Genomic DNA, 22,012 nt, shown 5'->3' with positions numbered 1-22,012 from the left:
CAGTAGAAAGACCAGAGTTGAGGCGAGCAGCATTCCACGTCGTTCATGAGAGCTATGGTTGTGGGCCCAGCTGGTAGTCGCGGGAGGGAGACGGAGTGTATCTATACGTCTATCTCATCAAAACATTCACCTGAGTCGTAGCGCAACGGTCGTGACCGAGGCGGACAAGGACTTGTTAGACTTCTGCCAAACTTGAATGCCCTGATCTGTTGTCACTCTCTGCCGCGCATCCCTGCTTCGTGCCTCCTGTGCTCTGTCCATGTTGCGGCAATAATGGCTGTGGGCGACGAAACTCCGACTCCGCCCGCTGCGGCAGCAGTGCAGCGCGAGCTGAACGACAACGATCTCGACCCAGCAGCCTTCTTGAAGAGCGTGCGGGAACTCTCCGAAAGGCGCGATCGCGAAGACACGGAGCGCTTCAGACAGCTCGAAGAGGAAGTGCGGAAGCAAAAGGAAGAGCGGGCGGCGAGACGCAGAGGTGAGCGCGGCATTTCAATTCAATGTTTGGCTCAGCAGTGGATAGCGGGTTGCTGTGCGCGAGCTCAAGTTGATGGACTGCTACACAAAGCCGCGACAGGCCTCACCAAAACATTGCGCAAGGGCGGGCAGGCTGACTGCAATTTGTTTAGAACGAGCTCGATCCATTTCTCCCACCAAACCGACGCACTCGACCACACCTAATCGTCCGTTGTCGCGCGCCACCACCAATGCCAGTCTGGTCTCCTCCCCGCCTGTGAGCATCGGCCCTCCAACATCCTCCGGCTCGCGCGAATACACCACCACACCAACAAAGGCTCCAATGGAGCCCGCGAAAACACCGACAAATGATGTGGAAGCGGTGCCAGAGTTCAAAGGCTTCGCATCGATCAAGCGTTCAAGCACCTCTTCCTCGCGTCGCAGCTCAACAACCCACCCACAAGACGTTGACTCGAGCGCAACGAATCTGGCACGATCTGGCACTTTGTCATGGCAGCAGCGACCGAGACCTGGCTCGAGGATAGGAGGAAGTAGGCCGCAGTCCATGCTGTCACAAGAAAGCAGGCCCGTGGAAGAGAAGCCAGCACACGCGCGCGACTTATCCAAGGATGAGCCGGAGCCCACTCGGGATCAAATTGCAGCTTCCCTCGGCGCACGCGACCCATCTTGGTTCAAGCAGACAGCAGATCGAGGTGTCGGCTCGGCGGCGTATAGAAAGAGCAAGGACGAGATGTCACCCGCAGAGAGCGTCTTCTCCGGCCGACGAGGTCGTCCAGGCATGTCAAGAGAGTCTTCGATCGAGCCCGAGAGCCGCAGTCCGCCAGCATCAGAAAGCCTCAAGTCAGATTTGGTATCAAGAGGAGGCTCAGTCCGCGACAGCACACTATCCAATGGCAGCAGATACTCCGGCACCTCGACCTCTAGCGGCAAGGCAGACTTGAAATCGCTCATAGCCGCGGACGAGGACCAGCAGAAGGCATCGCCGACCTTTGATCAGTCGTCGACAACCAGTGGCGACTCGGGCAGCGTCGCGCGGACTTTGACCATGTCAACATCACAAGCCCGACTGACCAACGTCAACGAACGACCTGCATCTCCAACCAAGGGCATGGGTGGCTTCGTGCAGAGCGCTATGATGAAGCGGTCAGACAGTCAGAACAAACGATGGAGTGCTCAGCCGGGTGCTGGTCTGAGCAGGAATAATTCCGTTGCCAGTGCTAGGAGTGGCCTAGGTGGTTTACAAAGCTCGTACAGCATGCCGAAGCTCGACCCTTCATCTGACAGTCAGGAGAGGCGTAAAGAACCTCAGTCACGACCTACGAGTTCGAGCAATGATCTTCCAAGCCTGGCAGCTAATACTACGTATAGTGATGGCTTCGTAAAGCCAGCTTTACCGCGGCACCACAGCCGTAGCAAGTCTGTCGCGTCGAACTACAGCGCTTCTGAAGATGCTGGCGTGCCACAATCTCCTGGGAGTCCTTCCAAGCGTTATAGTCCCACAAAGTCGAGTTGGCTTGAGAGCTCAATAACGCGACCAGAATCGCCAAAGCCAGCGCCATCAAAGAATGCCACGCCAAGCTGGATGGCAGATCTGGCGAAAGCGAAGGCTCAACGTGCAAGTGTAGACTTGACATCTCTCACAACAGGGTCGATGGAGGACGCTGAGCGACCACCTTCAAGACCTGGATCTCCCACAAAGAACACTCCGTTCGGACCAGCTCTTTTGAAGCGGGCAGAGTCGAAAGACGCAGCCGGCAGTCCTCAGTCAACGACGCCAACCAACAAGATGCGGCCCTTGCGACTGGCAGACAAGTTCACATCCTCGCCAGCTGCGACATCCCCTGCATCGAAGCCGGAAGTAAGCGAACTTGCTTCGAGCGCACAGTTCAGAGCGCCAGTCGCCTCAGAAGCAAGCAAGACGCCGCCCATTGCACATGCAGATGACCAAGCTTCTGCAGCTATTCAAGGCACGGAAAAGTCATCATCGCGCGAGCAACTGCAGACCCCTCCAGAGAACGCCTCGGCGGTAGTTGACACAGCAACGACCCGTTCGACTGAGACGAATGAGCCGACCCCTGCATCAGCATCTAACACACCAAAGCCGCTGCGAAGCCAGACGTTCAAGGCGGCCCCTGAGACCAAGCCCGAGCCCAAGCCAGACACACCCGCTAAGGCTCCAGTCACCGACTTTCGCAGTCAGTTAAAATCGCGACCACGGGCTGAAACCAAGTCCAAGGAGGAGCCGGAGTTCCTGGCCAAGTTTGGTCAGCTTCGCAAAGCGCAACAAGAGAAGTTTGTCGCGCCTGATGTGCTTAAGGATAACATCCTTCGCGGCAAGACAGGGCTGGCCGTTACTGGTGGTCCAGCCAAGACTAACCGCAAGGATGAACTGAAAGAAAGCTTGCAGGCCAAGAAGGATGACATTCAGAAAGCCAAGGAAGAAGGGCGAGACTTGCCCGGTCAAGCACACGAACGTAAGACGAGTACTGTACCGCAACCGGTCCCAGCTAAACCAGAAGCTCTGGCGAAGAGGGAGTTACTGGCACGGTCAGACAGTGGTCGCAGCATTCCTGATCGCACTCGCGAAGCCACGCCCGAGGCTTTGTCGAGACACAAAAGCCTCAAGCAGAAGCCGAGCGCGAAGACTCCGGCCACTGAGACCCAGTCGGAAGCCAACGATGGATCACCGCACAAGCAGATCCCCATACAAAAGTCGTCGACTATGCCAGCAGAAGCCGGAGCCAAATTGCAGCCTCTATCGAAGCAGGTGAGCGAATCCAGCGCTGTCGAGAGCAAGCAGTCAAAGCTCGCTGCACGATTCAATCCTGGCCTGGCCAGTATGCTAGCGCGTGGTCCACCTTCAGCTTCGCCATCACGACCGGAGTCGCCGGCGACACCCGGGCGCGTGGCCTCGACAGCCCAGACCAGTACGATTGAGCCTCCTGCGGCAGAAGCACCACTACAAGACGTACGTAAAGATCGCGCCAAGGGTCCGAAACGACGCAAAGGCGTAGCCAAGACCGAGCTTGATGCTGGCACGGCGTCCAGCGTTGACAAGCCTAGTGCTCAGAACAACCTTGCGTCTAGCAACCAAGAAAGTGTTGCAAAAGTGCAGGAGAAGCCAAAGATGTCGTCGCCTCCTACAAAGCCCAAGCCTTCTGCGCTTGCTGGATCAGCCGCTTCTGTAATGCTGTCGTCACTCGACAAGTCTCCTTCTCCGCGCATGACCAACAACGGGCCATACGCCAATGGCCACGCACAGATTCCTCCAGATAGCGCACAAGACGTTCCCGCCAAGCCCAAGTCACAGGCTCTGCCAGGCTCTGCCGCTGCATTGATGAGGGCCTCCTCGGGCAAGAGCCTACCCGACAAAGAGGAGAGCACAACAGCGATGAGCAGAAGCATTCCCACAAAGGAAAGCTTCTCACCCTTGCCGAGAGACAAGAAAGACATCAAGGATCTCAGTCCTGCGAAGGAGACAGCGGTGCCCGAATTCAGAGGATTCGGCTCAGCAAGGCCTCATAAGGTGTCTCCAGCGCCAGAGGAGGACAAGGAGAATGCTGGCAGTCCACTGCCTTCCGTCAAAGCCGCAGCGTCCCAATGGGGTCGCAGGCCAGTGCCTGAGGAGATCGCACCCTCGCCGCAGATTGAGAGATCAGCGGGACTCTTAGCGTCAACCCCCCAGCTGGCTACAAACAACGGTCTCGGGATCAGCGTTGACAAGGCGAGGAACAAGGCCACAAGCACACCTCCAGCCTCTGCCGGCCTCCCACCAAAGCCTGCGAGATCATCGCGGGTGGTCAGCGGGCAGCTTGCAGAGGCTTCACCAAATAAAGGTACGTGATGTCAGAGCTGAATCTTCCCCAGGCGCGCCACTCTTCCACTGCTTGAACTTGATTCTGACGACAGCGCTGCAGTCACATAGCGTGCTCCTTCCTCAGTCCCTGATAACTGACCACGGATTAAGGTTCAGAGAACACGATCGCTTCGGGAAGGCCCGAAGCCAAGACTGCTGCTGGACGATTGCTCTTCGACACCTTTGAGACGATACCGAAGTATCACGATCCTCTAGCTATCAATACGTCCACCGTCATAGCGAGTGAGCTCGACAAGAACATCGTGCTCGAGGACATTAAGACCGTTCGGAAATCTGTGCTCTTGGCAGCTCAGGACGGATCCTTTCAGGGATCGGCGTTGGCGCCACAAGAAGACTACACGTTCTTTGACGAGTCGATATACGCTTGCACACATGTGCACACAACCTCAAAGGGCGCAAAGAATACGCATTTGTACCTCTGGGTCGGCGAGTCGGCTTCAGAGACTGCCATGGAGGCAGCGAATGGAACCGCAAAGCGTGTTGCCCGCGAAAATGGAGCCGCGTCAGTACAAGTTATACGGCAGGGCCACGAAACAGCACAATTCTTACAAGCTATGGGCGGCATCTTCGTCACTCGTAGGGGCACCAGAGACACTTCACCGAAGCAGTACATGCTTCTCGGCCGCAAATACCTTGGCCACGTTGTGCTCGATGAGGTCGACTACAGTGCGCAGTCACTTTGCCCGGGCTTCGTGTACCTGGTTTCGTACCCTGTCAAGCTACAGCAGACCAACTTGTACCTCTGGAAGGGACAGGCCTGTTCGGCAGAAGAATTGAGTGCGTCTCGACTCGCTGCCATGGACATGAGTGAAACTGGCGAGATCATTGAAGTGGATGGCGGAGCAGAATTCTCGAGCTTCTTGAAAACCTTTGGAGCAAACACGACCAAGCAGGACGTACCAAAGCCTTCCGAGCTATGGCAGCAGAAGGCTACGGCGCCTGGCAAGTTCAACATACGGCTCTTTCGGGTACAGCAGGCTGGACCCAAACCTGGTCTCTTGACCTCTCTTTGGAATCGTCGACCGAGTTGGAACCGTCTGTCACCAGCGCGATCGCCAGCTCGAGATCAAGACAAAGTCGAAGTTGAGGCTAAGGAGATACCTTCGTTGGCACAGACACAGCTCGAGGCTGAGGGAGTCTACTTGCTTGATGCTTCGAGTGAGCTTTACGTACTTCTTGGACCTCTGCACGCCTCTCAGCCCGAGAAGGTGCGGGATACGATTCTGGGCCAAACACTCTTGTTCGCTTCAGATTATGCAATCATGGCAGCCTCGATGGAAGATCGGAGGACAATACCGAAGTGCTCGGTTTTGTTTTCGGGTGTGCCTAGGGATATAAAAATACTGTTCAGGCATTGGAATGAAAGTCGAGGACTTTGGGGAACTGCGTCGTTGATGGCAGGTCTGACGCATGGATCAGGCAACGATCTGAGGGCTGTCCCATTGGGAGACATGTTGACCGAGGTCTGCAGGGATTAGAAGAGGTAATCAAGAACGTCGCGCGGTGCGGGATGGCACTTTGGAAGCATTCAAAGCGTTCAAGCATACATGTATAGAATAGCGGGCTTGGAGTTGAGCTACCAGGTCGGTCTCGTATCGCAAGTGAGGGATCACTTCTCTGACTTTACTTTGGCGCCTTCTTGCCATAAGGCAGGTGCGCATCTGCTTGGCTCTATAAAATTCACCCTCTCAATCGAGCTAAACGCAGAACACTACCAATCATCGTACCACAACACCACATTCTCATATGATGCCAAACAACAAACGACCCGCGAACGACACACCCTTCGGCGGCAGAGAGTCACCTTCGTCTGGTCAAGCAGGAGATCGAGAACGCGCCAAGCGCCACGAAACCTTGAAGAGGGTGAAATCTGTTGTCGCAGGAATGGGCCTCAACGGCGTGAAAGACGATCGCCACGACACTTTCCAAGCCCCGACAGCGCCACGCCATCACGTTCGAGCAGGCCAGCCACGTATCCAACGTTCTCCACCACGTAGACCAGACCGCTGGGTCCCTCCGCAAGCCAGTCTCGGTGGCAGACTCGGCGAGCAGGTTGACAGGCAGTTTGCTGATCTCGAGAACAAGCTTGCCGAGGCGAATGGTTACACTCGTTGGCTTGAAACAGAGCTGCGAGCTAGGGACCGCACCATTCGCGATCTATTGGAGACAGATCATGGTGATGAGCTGAAGAAGGAGCAACATGTCACGACCGACCTTCGAGCCGAGATCGCCAAGAAGAACGAGGAGCTATCAGTCAAGAACAAAGCTCTTCTCGAAAAGGACACAAAGTTCGAAGCCAAGCAGAAGCAGCTCAACGCACTGATGATGACGAAGGAGAATGAGGTCGACCAGAAGCTGAAAGCCTTGGCTCAAGTGCGCGAGATGACTAAAGAGGTGAAGAAGAATGGTGCCATGGCGAGGCTGGCCAGTGGCTTGGTCGAAAGCAATACTCGTGGGGAGTGGAAGCGAAGCGGTGAGATGATGGAGGACTTGGTTGCTGCGGTGAAAGATCAGGAGCCACCGAAGCCACAAGCTGCGAGCAATTCGATTGACCTCACGGGTGAAGATGAACAAGGACCGTACCGAGTGAGTCTGGAATCATCGATCACCAACAGATTCCGGAGGGACGATTGAAGCTACTTTAATTCCCAGAGTAGGTAGCACAAGGCTGACATACACTTCACTCGCTTAGAACATGGTGAGGGAAAGGCACGCTCGTCCACATTATTCACATGTCAAGTCTGGAAGCACTTCGTTCCTCACAAGAAGTCACCATTCCTTTCCACTACAAACTTCGATTGCATCTCTTGAGAAACCAATTCACTGCTTCCTCATACCATACTTAACAACACTCATCACCACAAACATGAGTCGAAGCCTGCTCTACATCGCACCAAACTATCACAGCGACGATTCAGCCAGCGACTCGGATGACGAGATGAAACAAGCATGTCATAGCTCTCCATACTTCATGTCATCTCCTGCTCCACCTCAGATCAGCCAGAAAGAGTCTCCCATGACAGATTCGGGCCATGACGTGGTGGATGCCATCCTACTAAGCGACGACGATGACCCAGCACCACAGTCGCTTCGAGAACATCCGAAGCCAGAAGCGCGCGATGCAGCATACGCTTCTGATCCATCCGCCATCTTCCAGGTAGAGACAGGTGAAGCCGACGACAACGCCTCCTCGCAACAAGACATGCCCGCCGACCACTACGAGTCCGATCTCCCACCATCCTACACCTCCATCCAATCCGACCTTCATGCTCGAATCGGCAAGCTCCAGCAACAGCTCGCCACACAAGCAACCGAGCTACAGCAGAAAGACGCTCACATCCAACACCTCACCGACAACGGCGAACACGGCAGCAAGATCCTCGGCCACCGGGCTCGTCAGATCTATACACTTCAAAACGAGGTCGGATGGGCAAAGACTCGCGCAAAGAAAGCCGAGACCGTGGTACAAGCTGCATCTCTGGCTGTGTGCTGTAACGCTCGGAGGAAGTGGCCAGAATTCGGTCGGCGGATAGATGAGTTGTCGAAAGCTGTTGCACAGGCTCAGGCCGAGTAGGGTTGAACTCTACTGGGTGAGGTCACAGGCAACAGTTTAGAGGCCTTGGAAGATGACGCGGTCCATCTGCGGAGTTTGGCGGAGCGGGAAACATGCGTGGTGACAACGCAGAGTCACGGCTCTATGGATAGTTTTGCAAGATCCTGGAGCATTGCTCATCTATCCTCTTCGTCAGGTCCGAGATTGTGGTTCCTAAAAGTTTGCGTTGTTACTTACATTGGGGTATCTACGCTCAACGTCTCATACAGTCGTATTCGCTCCTGGTCTATCAAGTACTTGCAGTATACATTCTCCAGCTATTCCACTGCCAATACGCCGTCTCAAATGCTGTGTTGTTCGTCGCCACGAAATCCGTACATAGGCCTGGACACTGATCCTGATCCGTGTAAACAGCGGTGGAGCCAGCCCACGTGCCGCAAAGATCAATGTTCGCGATGATGCTCTGATTCTTGAAGTGATTGCTGATATCACAGTTCGTGGACGGGAAGTCCGCGAGTGGCGTACCCCATGTGCTGGGATCGGGCGCCGAGGTGTTCGTGACGTCTGTGGGAATGTCTGACGGGACGTCGGATCGTGGGAAGAACTACAAACAGAAGGGTGTTAGCCATACTCGGAAACCACGTGGCAGTATCTCAGACTGTGATGGGCCCGTGAGATATGCGCTGCACGACGCGCCACATTCACACCATAGTCTTAAGACACTGCTCGATGCCTTCTACCCTTCAAAAACGTACCCACACCCTGATGCCTGCCGTGCGCCACTCCATCGCGTAAATGCCACCGCCGTTGGCGTCAAAGGTCTCTCCGTATGTGTCCTGCTCCCCTTGGACGCCACAGCCGGCATTGTCGTGTGTCGTATTCGCGCAGCTCTTGTAGAGCGTATCGCCAGTCTGCTTCCGTTTCACATTCATCTTGCAGCCAGACGTAGTGTGCAGGGTAGCCTGGTTGCCTGTGTCGGCTTGGTTCACAGCCTCGACCACATCGATCTCGCCATGCTCGGGCCAGTTGTTGGGATCGGAAAGCCACAGAGCTGGCCAAGTCGCGTAGCCGTATGGGGTGTTGACTATGTCGAAGACAAACAGGCCAGAGTTGTGTTGCTTCTTGGAAGTGATGCGGACGGAGTATCGACCAGTGTCGGCATTGGTCTCGGATGTGTCGACCCGGAGAATGGCAGTGTCCGGGGAGGCATATGTCAGATTGTACTGCTCAGATGTGGCTGTAGTATTGGGGACGTAATGTACAAATCCAGCTGTTGGATCGTACCTACAAACAGAAGGATGTTAGCCATACTCGAGGACCACGTGGCAGTGGCTTAGACTGGAGTGGGACTGATAGAGACAGAGCGCGTCGTGCAGCGCATGGGTCGCACACACCACTATGGTCTCAGCCACTGCCCGATGCCTAAGACCCTTGAGTAACGTACCCAGTGAAGTAGTCGAAATCATCGAAAAAGTCCGTCCCTGCGTACGTGTCGGCGAGCGTGTATGATAGAGCGCTGGAGTCTGGATATTCGTTCGCGCGGGTGCCCAGTACTGCGCCGACAATGCCTGCTACGATGACCAATATGGCTGCTATGACAGCAACGAGTATTGCGAGCTTCGACCCGTTCCTTGGGTTCCATTTCGAGCCGCTCTTTTCGGCCATCTTGTCCAGACCGTCGATGCTTTCGTACGGTGGCGGAGGTGCGCTAGGCGGAGGCATCATCTCGCTGTCTCTCGCAGTAACGTTCGGATACATTTTGGGCAGTCACCACTGTTCTGAAGGAGAGGAAGGAACGACAGGGTAAGGTCAAGGCGGACAGCAGTCAAGACCTACCTCTGCCAACCTACTGTTCACAGTCTGAAACGCTTCCGGCTGTGGGCTGGGACGTCCACGCCGAAGTCGATACGGATCTTGCACGATGCAGCAGTCTCTTCCATAGTGGCAGGCCGTGGCAAGTGGTATTGGTGGATGGCATGAAGTGACGTTACGCGCAAAGTGGAGTCGGCTGGCCAGCGCCCCATCCACCTCCCTTCTCATATCACCGGCCATGCTGTAGACGATGTTTTGATGAAGCTGCCCAAAAGTGAAGTGTTTCTGATGGTCTCGGCGGGAGGTATATAGCAGGCGCGCCCGCTGAAGCCTGCACCAAGCCCAGCTCTTCCCCGTCGCTTGCCTGAGCTGAGCTGACTTCACGTAGACTAGTCTACAATTTCGTTTCGACGATGAATGCTCACTTCAACAACGAAGCACATTCACATTCACCGTCGCCGACACAAGAAAGCGTGCAACCGTCAACGCGGGGCATGGAATCATCCTTCCATCACTCGCTAGCAGTCCGCTGACCGTTCCTTCACCACAAGCAAGCCCGTCTCTGCGTGTGTGAACACGTGGGAAGACAAAGTGAGACCGCAATGGAAAACAAGACTCCGCCCAACCCACTATCCCCCCTCGCCGAGGACAGCAGTCACACATTTGTCGCAGATAACAACAGCGCCATCCCTCTGCCGCCCGCTCCACCGCCGGGTTTGCTCTCACGCCTGATTCGCTCTGCTCGAAGAGCACCTCCTTTGAACATGAACCCGACAGCAAACACCTTCGTCCCCCACGCCAGGTTGCCTCCTAAGAGAAAGGCAACTTCATCGGCGCGATCACGCAAGTCGGTACATTCGTCAGCACCGCGCGGTGACAGCTCACACTATCTATCAATGGACACACCCATCATTCGCTCCGAGGATCTGTTTGGTAAGGACAACCTGACCCAACGCAGCGATAGTTTCGATGGCCTTGTCGACGGTGAAGCATCATTGGAGACGTTCCAGATGGACCTCCAGGAATTCGCACAGCGACCCAATGGGACCTCACGCGATGCGATGCGGGAAGCACTCACGCTTCTACGCACTCAAGCCAGAGATAGAGTGAAGAAGACAAGCGAGCCGATACAGAGTAGCTCGGCCATTCTGTTCACGCAAGACGCCCCTGGCAGTGCACATGGAGCTGCGAGCGATCTTGACAGGCTTCGATATCTTCCGCTTCGCCCTGCAGCAGCCACTTCCGGCAGCAGAGACGACTGTCTCAACAACAATACCATCCTGACCGTATTGCCGACCCACCGCCAACGTATCGACCAAGCCACTGATCAGCAAATCGCCTCTCGAGCACACTGGCACGTAAACATGCTGCCCGTGGAGCTATTTGAACTCATCACTACCTACTTGTCGCGGGACGACATCAAGTCAATGAGGCTGGTCACGAAGGAGTTCGAGGCGAAGGTCTCGGCAACACTGTTCAACACATCCGTGGTCCCGTTCAATACAGAGCTCTACGACATGATTGATGAGGACAGGAAAGCGGTCAGACGGGGGTCAAACAACATCCCTCGCTACCAAGGCAAGGGCAAGGGCAGGGCACGAGACTTTCCTGACCCAACGCAAGATCTACTACCGGGTGGTCTTCACTGGCAAAATGCGAAAGAAGATGCAGATGGCAAGGTGTATAAGGGACACGGCCTGCGCGTCTTTCAGGGCTTCGGACGCCACATCAAGAGGTTTGGCATGAGCTTCGAAGTAGCCGAAAGCCAACTTGCTCATCCTCCGATCAAACGCGAACTCGATCATGTCCAGGCATATCACGGATCATACGACTGGCCACCATTCCAGTACACTCGCTTTGAGAATCTGGCCGGTCTCGAGAGAACAGCCGACGAGACGCAGCGCATGAGGTCTGCTTTCTCGAATCTGAAATCAGTCAAGGAAGTCGCCCTGTCGATAGACAGCGGCCTAGGTTGGCTCAGTGGCCCAGACAAGTCTTTGAAGGCACATATTTTCCTCCGCCCTTCTGATGTGTTTGGCCAGTCAGGTGCGGTCGAGGATCATCGGATGCTAGATGCAAAGCTCTTTTGGGCCGCCATTCAGGCCTGTCATCGAGGTCTTGGGGTTAGTACCAATCTGAAGGAACTATCGCTTGGCCAAAAGTCTCTTTCGAAGTCACCAACCGAATTGCCGGGGCTGCATGATACTTGCTACGCAAACAGCAAGCTGTGGTCTTCGATAGCTGCAAGCAATGTATTACCGGCAGTCTCGTATAACTCCGCCGAGGGTGCTGCACATGGTATTCTGTACACGACACCCACTCAGCCAGACTTCACTGTCCAGCCACTATTCGACCGCTCAGCTCTGATACCGTCGGAGCTCAGGAAAGAACAGAAGGAGTGGCTCATGGAGACCGAGTGGGCTCAGCGGGCATTCCTGGAGTGCTATATGCTAGCCATCACGGACAACCCGGCTCGCTTCCACGGCGTCAAGACACTGAACATTGCCAAACTCTCAAGCGGGTTCATGCCTCTGCTCGCGCGAGAGAATTTCTGGGACGCGCTTCCTGGCCTCGCAGATGTGACCATTCACGTGAAGCCAGACTGGCGCATTGTCGAAAAGGATAACGCAGGGTTCGCCGAAGTTCACGGCCGGAATCCGTCAGAAGCTATTCGGATCTTCCATCGAGTTCTACTCAGGGATCGTGTCTGCTTGCGTCCGTCGATCAAGAAGCTCAACATTGGCTGGGTCAGTGGCGGGGAGCACGCTGACGGCATATTTGCAAGAAACGCCAACATTCTGCCGGCACCGATCACACAACTCGAGCACAGCAGTGCACACCGAGCTAACGCCAGTCATAACTTTGGCCTTATGTTCGACCACCTCGAGGAGCTGACGTTGTACAATTGCTGGATGACGCCTCCCACGCTCGCCGAACTTGTCAAGAACCATTCCAGCAAAGCGCTGAAGATCATCACGCTCGATTCAGTGTCATTAACCGCCCACCCTCGCTTTTCAGTGGGTGGTCAACCGGGCGCGCCATTACCACCACACATTGCACATATGATAGCCGCAGGCGGTGGGGTTGGACACAACCTGCAGCAGCTCTTGAATGCACAACAGGGCAATGCTCAGTTGCAGGCACAAGCGCAAGGCCAAGCTCAAATCGCGAACCAATTCGCGGCCAACTTGCCTGGAGCGCAAGCGAACCCTCAAAATTTTCAGGCTCATCTGCTGCAGCAGCAGCAGCAGTTACACCAGCTCGCCCAGCAGAATGGTGTCGCCATAAATCCAAATCCTCCCGCCGCGGCGCCGGTGCCTGCTGCCCCGTTCCAAGGCGGCGCAGCGCAGCATCTAGCACAGAACAACGTGTTTGGGAATCCAGCGCCAGCCCCATCCCATTGGAGCGAAGGCCACCGCGAAGGCTCCTGGCCGGAGGTGCTTGACAAACTCTCTCCAGGCCTGGTCTTTGACGATTACCTTCCCCAGCCGGCACCTTGGGAGACGCAACGTCCTGAGCGACCAGAGACTGCGCTGCAGACTATTGAGCTGAAGTCTTGCGGATATGCCAAGCTGAACAACAATACAACGTTTGATCAGTTTGCACTTGAGGCTAATCATGATCACCACTTCTCGAACTGGTTCCGTGCTAGGCAGACTGCACTTCAGCCGGCGATGATGTCTGCTTCGTCAGATCGCTACCTCGCACGCATTGTGCAGTACATGCCGCAGCGAGAGCTGGACGCTTTGCTCTATGCTTGGGGTCTCACGCATGGCTGGAACGACGGAGATAAGGCAGAAGAAGCAGAGTACGATGGCTTCTTACCGGGTGGCACCGGCAGAGTCAGTGGGAAGGTACGGAAGGGCATGCCATTGCTGGGGCAGCCCCCAGTGCTCGGTCGTGAGTAGCTAACTTAATGGGGAATGGATGTAAGAGTAGTGTAATAAATTGTTCTCGGCGGGAACTTGGACGCGGCTGCGAAAGTCGTACTGTACAAGTAGTGTAGCTGCTGTCGATAATGGAGAGGTGATAGGAGCTTGAGAACCAGATAGATGAGGACGTGACATCAACACACACACAGTGTGCTCTTTTTGGGCCTGTATCTCTACCACCCACCATAACTTCATCCCGCAATACGCCTCGCTCAAACAATTTGATATCCCTCCGCTACCGACCTCACATCCTTGCTGAATCCAACATCCTGGTTCATGTTCAGCAAGCTGACACTGCTGATGTCGACATCCACCCAAGGCTTGCTTTTCGCGAAGCGAACTTGCATAGGGAAGAAGTCACCCTCCGTAGACGCCTGCGCCTCGAATTCAAAGCTCCCGCTTGGGTTGCTGTCATCCACATCGCCGATTGTCCAGTCTATGCTGTCGCCGCCGACCTCGTACGTAGCATCGAAGCTAGAGACGGAGGGCTCGGAAGTGGAGTATGGGATGTTTACAGTCACGTCTTTCAGAGGATCCGATCCGGTCATCTCGTACTCGACTGTGATGCTGTATGTGTTGGGTGAGAGCTCGGAGGTCCAGACTGTGAACTTGATGGGTGGGTCGGAGATGTCGTCTGGCTTGGCGACAAGTCGCCATCGCATGACTTGGATGCTGTTGTTCGCGGGGAAACCCTTGCTTGTGTCTGTGAGTTGAATGGTGCTGTTGTTCTTGAATTGCGCCTTGTCAACCTTGGGGTGAGCGTTGAGTTGTGCTCCCTTGATGTCGCCGTATGCAAGGTCCAGTTTGATTTGTGTCAAGCTAGGATCTGTGATGCGGAGTTGAAGATCACCCTTGACCTCAAAGGATTCGATTGCACCTTCGCGGGACAGGCGAGCGGAGATGGCTTCGGCGACGGTGACATGAATGCCTTCTCGGTCGATGCTACCTTGTGTCGCTGGAATGGAGGGCTGCACAGGCTGTGCGGATGGTGCGGGCACTCCAGCGAGTGGGGCATTCGCCTCTGCTTCTGGTCCAAGGTCGCCGCGGACCTGCTCGAACATGGAGTTGCCAGCCTTCTTCTTGCCCAGCTGCATGCCCTTCCCTCGTGCCGCAAGTGGCTTGCTGAAGCTCTGGTTCTTTGCTGCGTTGTACGAATCGTAGGAGTCGGTCATGCTGGGCGTGGAAGCTGGTGGAGTGTATGTAGGATACGTCGGCGTCCGTGACATGCCTCCGATGTTCCCACTACCTCCCGCTCGTTGAGCACGGGACATCTCCTTGCGCTGCATCTCCAGCTGTTTGGCCTTTCGTTTCCGTTCTTCCGATGCCTCTAGCTCTTTGTTCCTAGCAATGATCTCCTGAATTCGTTCTTCGTGTGACTCCATGTCGAGGAATGTCTTGATCTGGCTGAGAGTGAGGTTCTCCCTGTAGCCAAGTGTCACGACCTCATCGAATGCTGAGAGGAGCTCGAAGGCGCATCGGGAGATCTCGCGTTCGTCCAGGCTCTTGCATATCGAGCTGACCACCTGCGCGAACAGGTGTAGTGTGGAAATGTCCTGGAGGATGTTTGATTGTCGGTTGGTGATCAGAACCATGTATAGCTCGTCCAATGGCTGGTACACGAAACGGACATTGTCCTGTTCGACAGTGGTGTGCTGGGATGCGCTGTCTGCGAGCTTGGGAAAGGATGCGAGAAGTGCTTCGACTCGAGACCTCTGCATCTGTCGGAACTGTCGGGCGAGAATTGGTTTACCACTCCTCGTGGTTATGGCCGCTGAAAGGACCACCTAGCATGAAGTGAGCATTGCGCCTGGCCAGCACAAGGAGGATTGCATACCATCTTGGCCGATGTCTTGCAATAGTTTGTGAAGTGACGTCCGCTCGCCTAATGTGATTGTCTGCCAACAAGTGCGCAAGAAGTGATAAACGTACCCAAGTGTCGTCGTGCCTGCAAGCTGTCTCCAAACGTTCAGGGATCAGCGGCCCGCCAAGGGGAAAGCTGGCACGTGCATTTTGACTATGCTTCTTCGACTTCAAAAATTCGACTTCCTCGACGCTTCACCTTCACTCATCACTTCACACCACACACAAGAACATGCGCAGTCTCGCTCCCTATCATGTATGAGCCTACCATAGCATGGAAGCGAGAGGGTTGCCAGATATTGGGCCAAGTATAGAATCTTCCAAGACCTCTGCCCTCCCGACTGCCCAACACACATCCACACGCACGCTGGGAATATAGCTAGAGCCATATGGTATTGCCTGCTTTCACAGTCTGCAGACTCAAATCATCTGGTGTGGACAGATCAGCGAGATTAATATCATGGCTTGGTCAATCGACCGTAGTCAGCTGCCTATGCATGTCTCTTTCGGCTTCCACTTGCTGGGGAAAGACATGATATAGACAGGACATCCATCAAACCATATCATACACACCGTAAATGTGCGAATGCAATTTGCAATCTACACTACACGAATGCTAATTTGGATGCTATGCGACTGGGTATCATAATCTCTGAAGGATCCAACGAAGAAGCTGTCGTTATTCCAGCAAATGCATCCCTCTCCCAAACGTGAAGTTCATCGGTGTTCGGTACGTTCTTCACGATTACAGCCTCAAATCTATTGGAGCTTGTTCTCTCGAAGGAACTCGTCCAGTGGCCGTCGATCCTTCGTTGCGATGTAGTAGTACCCTCCTTGATCAGTCCAGCTGACAGAGTTGCTGAAGTACTCGAAGCGCTTCTGTACGAAATGATTCACAACACTGGACACCGTCCTCTGTGCGATCTTGTGTCCTTCGGGAACGAATGGCTTTAGCGACACGATCTGCGCGCCTTCCTTGAGATCTAGGAACATGTTGATCAGCGCATCGTTGAGCTGCGGTGTGAAGGCTTGGTTGTTGACGAGAATTATATCAGCTCGTTGCAGGACTTCGCCTATTCGTGGATTGTCCGTGAAGTCCCCTCGGATGAGGTTCACGGAGCCGGCAGACAGGCCCCACAGACCAGTCCTCGCAGGAAACTCTTTGGCTTGGAGGTCCGCGAGGTCGCAAGGATTCTTCATCATCTCAACTCCCCAACTATCGCAGCCGACTTCGAGTGCCGCTTGGAGTACCACGTTGCCGACTCCAGATCCAAGATCAATGAATACATGCTCGTGGTTGAGCTTCGTCCTCCGGAAGATCTCACTGCAAAATCTTGGGAGCAGTTCGCCATATACATTATCGCTACCATTCTGGTATGCTCGCAGTGTTTCGACCTTGGGCGATACAGTTCTTGCGTAGATCTGTTCCAAGATGCGCTTAACCCATTCCAGGTTCAAGTTGCTGGTGCTCAACAACTCCTGTCGGATGCTGCCGTCATCAATCAGCCCCCTAAGGACGGTATTGAAGTCTTGTACAACTTCGATGAACTCGTCGACGCTTTCCACGTTCCATGCGTGGTTGAATCGCCTTCGATATCCAGTGTCCACATGCAGATACTTCTCGCTCAGCTCCGTAGGGAAGTACCACTTGCAAATTGTCTCGATGGTCTCAATGATGTCCTCCATGGGTTTGTAGTCTTCCTTCTCGTTCTTTGGCCACTTCAGCTCGAACCTCTCTTTCTTGCTCTTGCTTGGATACTGTAGCTCCACACATCTGAAGTCTTCCTCCTGCCAAGGGTTCTTAAACTTTGACGAGTAGTTTCCAGATGTTGCGTCTGCACCATGTACGATATCGAAGACAGTATCGACCTGGAACGCCTTGTCGCAAATAACCCTCCTTCGAGGCCCGTCGTCGAGACTGCTGACGCTGCTTTTGATGCGCTTGCGCGAAGCATCGGAGTCGCTACCACCTACATCGCTGCTGTCGTCTCCCTCGTCGTCGCTGAACATGGGCTGAGGCGTTGCGCTTTTCCTTTTCACGCCTCGAGACGCAGAGAGGGCTCTGCGGGCAGGGTTTTGTGGTTTGTTCGATGCCGAAGCTTTCGTGCCGGGTCGGTCGAGTGCCGTCTTGAAACGATTGGGGTCTGGCCGGGTGGCTTGCGGTCTTGCATTCGGTATTGCCTTGACGGGGACCCGTACAGTGGTTTTGCGTATTACAGGCTGGTTCGCCGTGGCCGATTTTGGTTTTGAGAAGTTCATGGTCGGTAAGGCTGAAAGAAAGGCTGCATTCCAAGAGGGCTGGTGTGTATGCAATGCGATGGCGCTATGTGGTGCATTCAAGAATGTGCGCGTGGATATGCGAATGTATGTGTTGTATGTAATGTATGGCAGAAACGAGAGTGACGCACTTCGAAGGAAGAGGAAATCCCTGCCGTCGACATTCCACACGTCTCTCGTCGCTGCTTTCGCCACGCGTCTCTCTGATCCCAGCGGACGGCTTCCTGCTGCCACATGTATGGTATGGATGGATGAGCATGTCAGGCCATCATGTCGTTGTACGTGAGAACGCGCCATCAAAGTGCTCAGGTCTGTGCTCTCGAGACAGACTTCAGACTCCAGACTTCCGTCGACCAACTTCTCCTTTACCAATCGCCAGTATGTGCCATCTCCTGCACGCCGTCACCCTTCACATCGGAGTCGCAATACAGTGCATGTGAGCATCTGCCCACACATAGTAACGCTTGTGACTGCCGCGACGTGAAGATGACGTCAAAAAGACGAGTATTTCAATGTTCATGCTGTTCCCCATCACTCGTACATCTCCTAGTCATCCTGGGTAGCTTCTACATCTACTACAAAGATCAACTAGCTGACACAGCTCCCTCGATTCACACAACCACCTCTACGAATACCAAAATGGACGCAATCCCCGTGTCGAACGAAGCAAAAGGCGAGCCGGAATCGCTCACCAACAAAACGCTCGAGACCGGAGCGGCGATGGTGCAGAGCTTCGATCCTCCCAAGCGACTCTGTGCTCATTTGTGAGTATGACACTTCATGGCCCCATCTCCTCACTAACATTCGCAGCAACGCCTTCCACGTCTACGTCAATGAACCCAGCCGCGTCTCAGAAGCAAACCACTACTGTGCCCACGTCAACGACGAAGTCAGGCAATGTCTCCTCTACGACTCGCCACTTCCGACAGCAAAGCTCATTGGAGTCGAGTATATGGTCTCCGAACGCATCTTCAACGAACTTGACCCCGGGGAGCAGAAACTCTGGCACTCGCACGTCTTTGAGGTCAAATCAGGCATGCTCATTATGCCCACGCCGCCAGGTGTCCCTCAGTCAGCATGGGAGATCGCCGAGAACAAGGAGATGGAGCAGGTTGTGCATCTTTATGGCAAAGTGTATAACCTGTGGCAAACCGATCGTGGCGACAAGGTTCCGCTCGGACAGCCACAGCTGATGACTAGTTTCACCGCCAAGGATCATTTCGACTTTGACAAGTACGTCGGTGATCGTGACCGCCGATTTGGTGTCGACAGCAAGCACAAGGCTGAGGTGCGGGCCTATATCGAGGAGCCCAAGACCCATCCAAATGCGGATGCTCTATGGAACGGCAAGGCATAGGTGGGAGAGAGCAGAACTGAATCGATGAATTTGTGCGTTCTGCCACAGAACTGCTCACGACTGGTTTTGTCAACTCTTATCCTCTTGCTGCAGTGCCCATTACATCCCGCGCGACCAGTCTCCACGTTCGGCTTCCATGAAAGACTAAGATAATCTAATAAGGCATAACTGTCCAGCCTTCCCGTAAAAGCGTCCTTCCGAAGAACAAAGCACCCAAGATCACACCACAGCCAGCCAAGATGACGCCGGTGTACCACGCGCATCTGATTCCGTACATAGCATCTTCTCTTGTCACGCCGTGGTTGTTGACGTGGACTTCAACAGTACCAGCTATGCCAAGCGCGATGCTGATTGAGTAATTGACCATAGTGTTGACCAGAGACGCAGCCAGTCCCTGATGTTCTTTCGGCATAGAATTCGACAGGATCAACGTGCCTGCCGGGAACGACATGTCCATACCGAAGGGCATGATGAGGATGGCGAAGAACATCTGACCCCAGTAAGTTTGCTTCGCTGGCTGTGTCGCTGTGATGAGCTGTCCGAGGAAGAAAGCGACCATTGCGATCATCATCGTAAAGGAGATGGGTGTATGCGTCAGCATGAACCCGGTGGCACCGGCTGCGAGGAGTCCGCAGATCAGAGCTGGAGTGTACTGTGCTGATACGCTGAGAGGAGTGAAGCCGCGAATCTCTTCGAGGAAGCGCCATGAGTAGAATATCCAGATCCCGAACGAGCCCCAGCCGATACCGACAAGAGCCATGGTGTACGTGACCGTGCTTGTCATTGCAGAGACTGGCAGGATGGGCGATACTGCTCGTGCCTCGACCCATACGAAAGCGATGAGGCAGAGCATGCCGATGATCAGGAGGAAGTACACCGTCGGTTGAGTCCAGCCAAAGAGAGGCCCGTTGTTCCATGCAACATTGACCAGGACGAGACCACTTACACCGAGCGCAGATCCTAACCAGTCCATGTCCGGCTTGTCCAACCTCCCTGCGAATTGTGCGTCGTGAGCAAGTGCCTTTGGCACGATCAGAATGGAGAATGCCGACAGACACCACGCAGCAATGCCGTAGCTCCAGTACGCCCACGGCCACCATGTCAGCTCCGCGAAGAGGCTCGAGAAAAGTGCGCCCATCACAAATCCCCAAGGAGCCATCGCACCGAACAGCGAGAAGATGATGCTCTTCTTTATACCGGGTGTATAAGCCCTCCCGAGCAAGGCCAACGCATTCGGCGCCAGGAGAGCAGCGCCAATACCCTGGAAAGCTCGACACACATCGAAGAAGATTTGCTTTTCAATGTACGCGCTGAACCCTGCAAATGCCGACCAACATCCCAGGAAAAAGTAGCCAAAGACAAAGACTCTCTTGTGTCCAAGTATGTCGCCCATCCGTCCAGAGATCAGGATGAAAGTTCCGACTGTGAGGGAGAAAGCCGCTGAGAACCATGCTTCCTCGCCAGGGTTTGTCGTGTGCATAGTTGCCGCGATGATGTGCATAGGTGCTATGGACTGGCCGAGGCCTGCGAGGCCCATAAACTGGGCCATGATTACGGCTCCCACAAACAGAACTTCGTGTAGGGTTGATACGTCCAGCGCTGCTGGGTCCGGTGCACAAGATTCCGTCAACGAGTCCGGAGATGGTGATCTTGCAAAGCGGCAAGATTCTCCATCGTCTCTGAGTGACCCGGGCCGCGATCTGTCTGGACTTATGAGGAACGAAGTCGATCGGTGTCGTTCATGGCTGTACATCTCGGGCATTTCACGTATGGGTCTTCTGCCCTCATCGTGCATATTGTGGGCCACCAGCATGTCTACCGCGGACTGCAGCGAGATGTGTCGTGTGTCGTACAATGGAGGTCGTGTGTCGTACATCGGAGCCTGAGGTCTCTTGTTGGCGTCGAGTTCCCTCATAGGTGGCGGATGGCTAGTGAGAGCCATCCTGACTGCCACACGAGGGCAGTTGTAATTTCAGTCCCGATCGAAGCTGTGGCACTTTCGTAAAGGCCTGGTTATGACTGTTGGACTTTCGAAGGACTGCGGTCGGTGTAAGAGGTGTCGGTCAGTATTGATGAATGAAGGTATCTCCAACAACAAACATACGAAGGTCTTCTGGTGTGCAAGGACATTATGGCACAACGTGGCGAGGCAACCCGAGAGGCGGGACGACAAGGCTGTTGTCCCGGACACAACGTTCTGTTCATCGTGCCTCATTCAACGAGCATAATTGCGCTTTCCAGAGGGTAGTGACCCTGCTGGTCGCACGTCATTGCCAACGTTCTTTGGCGCCACTGGAAGGGAAACGGCTCGCCCGGCCAAGTCACTGCCGACGACAACATATCGGCATGGCGTAGCAACCAGCCTCAATGATGAACTGTTAGCGTATAGTGTAGCATCGTGGTGCTATTTTCAGGACGGACTCTAGAGATGCGGCGAACTCCGACTGCTCGACCTATTGCAGGTTGTACTTTCACGAAAGCCAAGTCCTGCCTTCGCCGGGTCATGGCCAGACAGCGGGTATGTGCTTTGCGCAGCAGCATGAAGGCGAGGTAAGGCTGAGGTTGAAATCACTTTGGAGGCTCTGCGTATCACAAGCGCGACTCGCTAGGGGAGCGGGATCGTATCTCCTTGTATGGCTATGTCAGTGTTAAATCCTTGTAGAGCTGAGCTTGAGAAGTAGTGAGAACTCTGTGTATTATTATTAAACTCATCGCTGACTGCTGTTGACTTTTCTTGCTGTTTCTTCTGATAAAGCAGGTGGTATCATGCAAAACAAACGGAAAAACTCTGGAACAATCCATGGCTTTCCAGGACAAAACGAGCTGGGTATCTCTCCATCACTGATCAACGCCCAAAACCGGCAGTC

The 22,012-nt window shown here is 54.4% G+C and overlaps 9 protein-coding genes across 9 annotated transcripts; 5 read left to right on the top strand and 4 right to left on the bottom strand.

Moving 5' to 3' along the window:
- Nucleotides 1-273: 273 nt before the first annotated feature.
- Nucleotides 274-5,832, top strand: CLAFUR5_02942 (uncharacterized protein; the record flags this gene model as incomplete). The annotated part of the gene is made up of 3 exons (XM_047902090.1): nt 274-478; nt 630-4,313; nt 4,445-5,832. The coding sequence occupies 3 exons, from the start codon at nt 274-276 to the stop codon at nt 5,830-5,832; spliced, it is 5,277 nt and encodes a 1,758-aa protein (XP_047758133.1).
- A 268-nt stretch (nt 5,833-6,100) lies between these two features.
- CLAFUR5_02941 (uncharacterized protein) lies at nt 6,101-6,988 on the top strand (the record flags this gene model as incomplete). Its single annotated transcript, XM_047902089.1, has 1 exon — nt 6,101-6,988. The coding sequence occupies one exon, from the start codon at nt 6,101-6,103 to the stop codon at nt 6,986-6,988; it is 888 nt and encodes a 295-aa protein (XP_047758130.1).
- A 232-nt stretch (nt 6,989-7,220) lies between these two features.
- On the top strand, nt 7,221-7,928 carry CLAFUR5_02940 (uncharacterized protein; the record flags this gene model as incomplete). Its single annotated transcript, XM_047902088.1, has 1 exon — nt 7,221-7,928. The coding sequence occupies one exon, from the start codon at nt 7,221-7,223 to the stop codon at nt 7,926-7,928; it is 708 nt and encodes a 235-aa protein (XP_047758131.1).
- Nucleotides 7,929-8,196: 268 nt separating this feature from the next.
- CLAFUR5_02939 (putative glycosidase) lies at nt 8,197-9,665 on the bottom strand (the record flags this gene model as incomplete). Its single annotated transcript, XM_047902087.1, has 3 exons — nt 8,197-8,511; nt 8,663-9,191; nt 9,352-9,665. 3 exons carry the CDS (start codon nt 9,663-9,665, stop codon nt 8,197-8,199), a joined length of 1,158 nt encoding a protein of 385 aa, XP_047758087.1.
- Nucleotides 9,666-10,321: 656 nt separating this feature from the next.
- CLAFUR5_02938 (uncharacterized protein) lies at nt 10,322-13,627 on the top strand (the record flags this gene model as incomplete). Its single annotated transcript, XM_047902086.1, has 1 exon — nt 10,322-13,627. One exon carries the CDS (start codon nt 10,322-10,324, stop codon nt 13,625-13,627), a length of 3,306 nt encoding a protein of 1,101 aa, XP_047757524.1.
- A 236-nt stretch (nt 13,628-13,863) lies between these two features.
- Nucleotides 13,864-15,488, bottom strand: CLAFUR5_02937 (Coatomer subunit delta; the record flags this gene model as incomplete). The annotated part of the gene is made up of 2 exons (XM_047902085.1): nt 13,864-15,435; nt 15,486-15,488. 2 exons carry the CDS (start codon nt 15,486-15,488, stop codon nt 13,864-13,866), a joined length of 1,575 nt encoding a protein of 524 aa, XP_047757534.1.
- A 782-nt stretch (nt 15,489-16,270) lies between these two features.
- Nucleotides 16,271-17,770, bottom strand: CLAFUR5_02936 (Histone-lysine N-methyltransferase, H3 lysine-79 specific; the record flags this gene model as incomplete). Its single annotated transcript, XM_047902084.1, has 1 exon — nt 16,271-17,770. The coding sequence occupies one exon, from the start codon at nt 17,768-17,770 to the stop codon at nt 16,271-16,273; it is 1,500 nt and encodes a 499-aa protein (XP_047757533.1).
- Nucleotides 17,771-18,274: 504 nt separating this feature from the next.
- Nucleotides 18,275-19,145, top strand: CLAFUR5_02935 (Oil body-associated protein 1A; the record flags this gene model as incomplete). Its single annotated transcript, XM_047902083.1, has 2 exons — nt 18,275-18,552; nt 18,599-19,145. 2 exons carry the CDS (start codon nt 18,275-18,277, stop codon nt 19,143-19,145), a joined length of 825 nt encoding a protein of 274 aa, XP_047757532.1.
- Nucleotides 19,146-19,299: 154 nt separating this feature from the next.
- On the bottom strand, nt 19,300-21,087 carry CLAFUR5_02934 (Low affinity ammonium transporter; the record flags this gene model as incomplete). The annotated part of the gene is made up of 1 exon (XM_047902082.1): nt 19,300-21,087. The coding sequence occupies one exon, from the start codon at nt 21,085-21,087 to the stop codon at nt 19,300-19,302; it is 1,788 nt and encodes a 595-aa protein (XP_047757531.1).
- Nucleotides 21,088-22,012: the final 925 nt, after the last annotated feature.

The sequence above is a fragment of the Fulvia fulva genome, chromosome 2, assembly GCF_020509005.1.
Source record: "Fulvia fulva chromosome 2, complete sequence".
Taxonomy (NCBI): Eukaryota; Fungi; Ascomycota; class Dothideomycetes; order Mycosphaerellales; family Mycosphaerellaceae; genus Fulvia; species Fulvia fulva.
Note: the sequence above shows the minus strand (reverse complement) of the source record. Positions and strands in the feature narration are given on the sequence as shown.